The sequence below is a fragment of the Ixodes scapularis genome, unplaced genomic scaffold (assembly GCF_016920785.2).
Source record: "Ixodes scapularis isolate PalLabHiFi unplaced genomic scaffold, ASM1692078v2 PGA_scaffold11__112_contigs__length_91849675, whole genome shotgun sequence".
In the NCBI taxonomy this organism is placed as follows: domain Eukaryota; kingdom Metazoa; phylum Arthropoda; class Arachnida; order Ixodida; family Ixodidae; genus Ixodes; species Ixodes scapularis.
This window is the reverse complement of record NW_024609837.1, coordinates 62049430-62056454: the sequence shown is the minus strand read 5'-3', so window position 1 is coordinate 62056454 and position 7025 is coordinate 62049430. Positions and strand designations below refer to the sequence as shown.

At 42.2% G+C, this 7025-nt stretch overlaps 1 protein-coding gene across 1 annotated transcript in view; it reads right to left on the bottom strand.

The window, feature by feature from the left end:
* Positions 1–2013: 2013 nt before the first annotated feature.
* The window catches only part of LOC120846796 (snake venom 5'-nucleotidase), a 29538-nt gene continuing 24526 nt past the window's right edge, over positions 2014–7025 (bottom strand). Inside the window, exons 8-9 of the mRNA XM_040218673.3 lie at positions 5994–6185; positions 2014–2126 (exon numbers count right to left, since the gene is read on the bottom strand). Of these exons, the coding sequence (XP_040074607.1) occupies positions 2014–2126; positions 5994–6185 (305 nt within the window). The remainder of the gene's footprint in view (positions 2127–5993; positions 6186–7025) is intronic.

Genomic DNA, 7025 nt, shown 5'->3' with positions numbered 1-7025 from the left:
CAATTGCACTGGATCTTTATACAACCGCGTTCAAAACCCCTTTGCGAACGCGGATCCGCTTCCAGTGTGAATCAGCGGTTACCCCCCATTCACACTGGAAGCGGATCCGCGTTCGCGAAGCGGTTGCGAAAGCGGTTGTATAAAGATCCAGTGCAATTGCACGCGCATTTGATGTCATCGTGTGCGCGTGCAATTGTACTGAATCCTTATACAACCGCGTTCTCAACCGCTTTGCGAACGCGGATTCGCTTCCAGTGTGAATGAGCCCTTAGAGAGCTTTAAGGAACCGCTTTCGCACCTGCGATACGGTATACGATGGGCCTCCAGTACCAACTGCGCAAGCGCTACCACAAAAGACTCCCGCATGTGCATTCGCACCGGAGGGCCCATCATATACCGTATAGGATGTGCGAGAACCGGGTCCCTAAGATTCTCTGCTCACTTATTTCAACATGTTATTGGGGGGATCGGTGGCCGAGTGGTCTAGCGCACACCAGCTCGGAGCACGTGGAGCGAAAGCTCGCGCTGCAGAACCCAGGGATCCTGGGTTCGAGCCCCACCCCTGCCCGTTTCGATCTGGATGAGCATCGTACCGGCGTGCGGTCGTGTATCACTACTGCGTGATGCACGTTAAAGACCCCAGGCTAGCGGCTGTACCGCACTGGCTAAATTTCTCATCTACAGCTGGGAGACTCGTCGCCCCTGTGAGGCAGACCAAGTTCTTGGCTGTATAAACACACACACAACCCAATTTTTTTTCAACATGTTATTCGTCGTAACTTGCCTTCACGTCTTGCAGTGTCGCCGAATTCACTTGTTTTCCACCGCAGCCGTGGCACGGTTTGACTAGGTTCGACAAAGCGTCGGAGCAGCAGACGACGGAGACGGTACAAAGAAGGGCAATGAGTAATGGGCAGGCTCGCAAGATAGCTAACGCGATGTCGTCTTCCCCATTTCCGTGCGCTCGTCGCTCGGCCGACTCCGCTCTCGGCTGCTCGAAAGTTGTAGCCTTGGTAAGTTGCGCCTGGTCGCGTATGTCACGTGGTAACGGGAGGAATGACGATGGGAGGAGAGTATCGAGGACTCCTATGATTCGTCGGGCAGCTCCCGCGGGCTTTTGGGATTATTGCAAAGGGTTTGTTGACACTCAACACCACTGTCTCTTCTATGCGGAGTGTATGTTCGTCTGCGTCTTGCACAGGGGTTGCGACCTCAAGACATCTAGCATTGAGGTCCACCCACAATCCCTTCAATCAAAACCAAACAAAGCTCGGCATGCTTTTGACGCCCCCGCAAATCCAGCAAAAGAAGCAGACGACCTTTTCTTCGCATAGAGTTGCGACAGGATCTTTGTTACCACGACCTGGTACAAAAAGTAGACCGCAGAGAAGCGTTCAGAAATTAGTCTGTAGGACCACTCGTGGGACGAAGCAAAGTTATAGAGCAATACACTTTGGGTGCTTTACCTTATTTCGCTTTAAGTGAGAGCGTGGCAGAAAATATAACAAAGGGCTTCAGGCTTTCAGCATCCCGGCCAAGCAAGTGCGCTTCTGCAGTGCGATCATCGTTCAGGGTAGCATGCTCAGGCTTATAGCCTGAGCTTCGCTCTCAAATATATTGAGGTAAAATGATCGTGATGTTTGGCTTTCATAGGAAAAACAATATTTATGAATTTGTTTGACCAGGTAAGGTAAGCAATAACTAGCTTGGCACGTGTTTTGCCGTGGTAGAATATAAAAAAGTTAGTGCACAAAACACTTGTAAAGAAGGCAACTTCCGAAATTGACTAACAAAATTATTTAATGAAATATATTCGCCGGTGTGGGCTGGAGACAGCAGAGAAAGTATAAACTAATTAGGTCTTCTGAGTAGATAGCGAATTTTTGTATATTTAAGTGTAACCCAAACACCATCAGGTGTGTGTGTATTATGCATACTGTATTTATTCCTGGTTACTTCTGTAAAAAACGTCCTAAAATTTAATATTTCCCCGGTTGTTATTTTCTTCTTCGGTTATGGGCTTGGTTCCATGACGTTCCCATGGATTATTATTCGCCCCTCAATTGGTGTCTTGATTGGTGACATCTTTTCGATGTATTTTACTAAAACGTCGAAATCAACAGGACCTGAAAAAAAAAAAACTTATTTGGGTTGTGAAAGGGCACAAAAAAACTGCTGCTCTACAATTCTGTATGTTACAATGTTCATTAAATACCAAGTTTAGCGGATTATAACTTTTCTGTTTGCGTTAAATCATTATACTTTTCTGGAGACTGTTGATTGCACAGAAATATACATGGTGTTTTTCTTAAGCTTTAAAGATTTTTTTTAAAAAAAGCCGTAAAAGTTACACTTATGCGGTTTGTGCCGGTGAGGTGTACGGCCAGGGGGACATTATGTGGGTGGATAATGTTTGCGATAGGTGAACTAATGAATTAAAATTCGTTAATTAACTTTTTAATGAGAGAAAATAGACATATGGTTCCAATTAGAAACTTACAGAGCGTCATCAAAAACCACTAAAATAACTTGTTTTAGAACGACTTGAAGCCCGTGGGAAATTCGGGGGCGCACCAAAGTTACCACTCGTGAAGCAGGTGTGAAGCTGGCAGTGCTGAAATGCGGATGATGAAATTATCATCCGCATTCCACCACTGCCAGCTTTGTGCCTGCTTCACGAGTGGTAACTTCGGTGCGCCAACGAGTTTCCCACGAGCTTCAAGACGTTCTAAAAAGAGGTCATTTAGCGGTTTTCGATGCCCCTCTGTAAAGTTATAATTGTAACCATATGTCTATTTCCAGTAATCATAAAGTTAATTAACGAATTTTAATTGATTAGCCGACTCATCGAAAACATTATCCACTCGTATATTGTCCCCCCGGCCGTATAACTCACCTGCACAAACCGCTTAAGTGTAAGTTTCACGGATTTGTTTAAACGAATCTGTAAAACTTAAAAAAAAAAGCACTGTAAAAAACAACACACCTGAACACCACCGTCAAATTATTCACTAACTGTATTTAGAGAGCACTTGAATATTTCGTTCTAAAGAAGTGCTTTAATTATTCCGCCAACCACACTGGTTTGACATGAGCTAAGTTCTGTACTTAAAAAAACGCATTATCATGGAGAATACAAGGTTACAAGAACGCAGACTTTGGAAAATACGTGTTTATAATCACGGGCATTAGCTAAATTGCGGATCACACAGGTCAAAAAATCTTAACGCGAGGCGGTTGAACGTAGCCTCAACAGCGACCCAAAGTATTTCCGGCCGTATGTCAATGATCGCATGCCCAGATCTTCGTCTTGCATTAACATACATCTCGCCTCTGGTAGGGTGCTGGGTGAACCTGCACGTGTCTCAAAGGCGTTTGCGGGTTATCTTGAACCAGTGTCCTCCTTAAACTAAGCTGTAGTTGCTATCTTATATCTTTCACTCTATATTTTCAAAAAGCCGAAATTAAACTTGCAATAAGAAACTCAAAGCCCAAGCAATCAAACGCATTTGATAACATTACAAGTTTTGTTATAAAAGGCTTCTCAATTTTCTAGCCCAATACTGACTCACACTTTTAACTCGTCTCTGGCAAGTATGACCGATCCTCAAATTTGGAAAAATGCTGTCATCGTGCCTATTCACAAAGGTGGCAGGACTGGTAATGTAAGCAATTCTAGGTCGGTTTCCTTGCTCTGTGCATTTGCAAAAAGTATATAAAATGGTCTTGTTTGACAATTCGTGGCAGTTTTTCAAAACGAAAAAGTTGAATTTTAAAGGATTCACTTACTGTTAAATCTGTATGCTTTTTAAACTTCGTGCCACCGATTGTCAATGAGCGCGGAAAAACGATGCCGTATATTTTTATCTTTCGAAGGCTTTTGATTTGCTGAATCATTCAATTTTAGCACAGAAGTTTTTTTTTAATATGAAGTCGATAAGAAGGGTCGCTCATAAGAGAGAAAAAGAGACAGAGATACCGCTGGTGTCTGTCTCTTTTTTATATATTTATTTGCCTAAGTTAAGCTGGCCCTATTATAGTATTATGCACCAACAAGCTCAACTACAGTGCGTTGCACATTACTTATGAGTTATCAAACAGAGAGAAAAAAATTGTTCGAATATGGAGACAATATTCTATAGTCTATACCCTGTCGATCATACTCGCGTATGCCGCAGGAGCGCATGCTGGGGTCAATTTGATCACTATTTTAATAAATAATCTGAGTTTTTCTACACGCCATCTTGCAATATGGCGATGAGACCAAGTTTTTTTTAGCAGTTTTCGTTTAGCCATAATTGTATACCGCTAACGAATTGTGTTAAAGTGGTGCATCATTGGTGCGAACTAAATATGTAGCACTAAATTCTAATAAAACTGCAGTTCGCGTTTTCTAAGAAAGGGAAAATTCGAAATTTGTGTTACACCCTTGGCATTATAACTCTGCGTAGGATGGAGTGAGCGAGAGATCTAGGAGTATATATTAGCTCAACTTTGTCTTCTCATGAACATTTTCCTAACATTATGAATGTTGTGTTTATGGTGGTAGGCATTAATTTATCACTAGAATTTCGGGATACTTCTCGTCAACTTGTATATTCATTTTATATCGTTTACTGATAGGTGCCAAACTTTAGTTGAATTCGGTCATTTGAAATTTTATTGATTCTACCAACCAAGCAATGATCGAATACGTGAAAGTAGGGTTTTTCTTATGAATTACGATTGCTACATTAGTCACGCTGTTTATTTGGGGCATGTGAGGCGCTCGCGACAATAGGGTTGTCTGGCACTAAGCACCTAAAAAATAAAGTGCGCTCTTATTTTTTAACATAAATGCTTGCGCGGTTTATTTGACTGTCAAAACCTCACGTCAGCGATTGACTGCATGTGTGGAGGGTAATGCTAAGTGTTACGCCCACTTTCTTCGTTAGAAAGAACAACCAAACCAGTCACATAAACCAGACACAAGATTTTATAGCCCTCCAGGTACGACCAATTCATAGATATCTTCAACTCCAACATTAAAATGTTCAAGCGTTTTTTACTAATATCTATCGAATATTATGTGTCCTAAACGTGATTGCTGTAAACTTTTTTTTTAAATATGCCGCGTATTTTGTGTGCTACTTTTGTATCTATTTCTTGCTCATTAGATAGTGTTATTGCTCAAGTCCTTGTTAGATACATTATGGCCACTTTTGTTAACCATAAAAATTGTAGATAGATATCGCTAACAAGCACAATATGTTTGCGCATCTCTATTCAGGCAGTACCTGTTCATGAGCACCGAAAACAAGTAGGTGAATGAATGACGCACATAATTCCCACAGAGATGCCGGCAAGTCGCCACGGTCATCTGGGAAGGGGGGTAAGTAATGACCTCTGACCAGGCACGTAGCCAGGGGGGGGGGGGCCATGGAGCCCGCCCCCCCCCCCCCCTTCCGAAATCTTCCGTTTTGCTGGGACCTACTCTCCCCCCTCCCCCTCATGAAGCATTTTGTCATGGGCGCCCCCCCCCCCCCCCCCCCCCCAAACAAAATCCTGGCTACGTGCCTGCCTCTGACATTAATTGCACGGGCTGTGTTATGCTTCGCAGTCGCACCTCGCGTTGGATTAAAAATCGAAGCTACGCGCCTCTATATCTAATCATGATTTATTGAGAAACCACGTGGTATATTGTTCCCGCATGATTATCACTCAGCACTCCTCAGAGCACTGATACAGGCGTCCGAACACGTGGTTCCTAACTCGCCCGCGACCGTAACTGGCAGCCCGCTGCTTTGACTTTGTCAATCGCATGTTGGGACGGCGTATAACTCCCTAATAAGGAACAACGCAGAATGGCCATAGGTAGCTAATTAAATATATTGTTGAGAGTACTGGAAATTGAACTTATGAAAATAATTTTTTTAATATTCGGCCAATATTCGTTATTTCAAAAAATGCAGTCGAGGTATTTTAATATCAAAAAAGTGTAGCTATTTGTTTACCTGATTCTCCGTATTGTTCTGCCTTAGCAAATCCATCGCCGCCTTTGGCTACGAAGTCTATGGTAACAATTGTATACATTTCCTCAGGGACTACGTCTTTATAGACAGGTACTTGACATTTTTTGCACAGTGTTTTTAGTGATATGACTCGGCACAATGATGGCAGCGATAAGTTGTACACCACGCGCATGCCTGCAAAAATGAAAGGTTTAATTTGTAATCATTTATAGCGCACACTTTTCACATACGAAAGCAAAACATTATAATTTAAAAAATAAACTATCTTGGTGATTGACATAGTAGTTTTGAGCAATGTTTCGTGCTTTAGGGGTTTTAGGGGTCACGCTGTAAAGGCTGTATTGATGGCAACTACTATTTTTGGCCAAACAAATTAAATAATAAATTGCAATATAAACTTTTTACGTATGATTATTAATATATTTCCCCTTTTTATCTAGGTATAAAAATTGTGCGTAGAAAGCGCACCGTAAGCCCCGCCCACAGTGACGCTAAGAAGTCGGATGCAGTCGTTTCAATCATGTCGTAACTATCTCGGCAGCTTGTCCTACTAAGTACTGAGGCGACGCAAGTGACAATGTGACTGAAACGACTAGGTCACTCTTCTAAGCGTCATTGTGGGCGGGGCTTGCGGCACCTTTCTCTTTTCTCGCAATTTCTATATCCCGCTAAAACGCGAAAAAATGTTTTAATGAAATTTAAAAAAAAACATAACATCGTTGTAAATTGGTTTCATTTGTCTGGCCTTTAATTGTAATTGCCGTCAATACTGCGATTGCAACATGACCCCCCCCCCCCCCAAGCGAATAATTAAAAATGTTAATTAACACAATTAGTCACTTACTGAATTTACCATTACAATTATTCCCTCATATAACGTACGCCAAGCCTGATAAATACATGGTGATGCCTGCGCTCGTGTACCTGTTACCGCAGTTTAAAACAAAAATCGGTTTGAATTTGAAATAAAACATTTTGTATAAAGCAATGCCGTAAAGACACAGACCTCTTCTA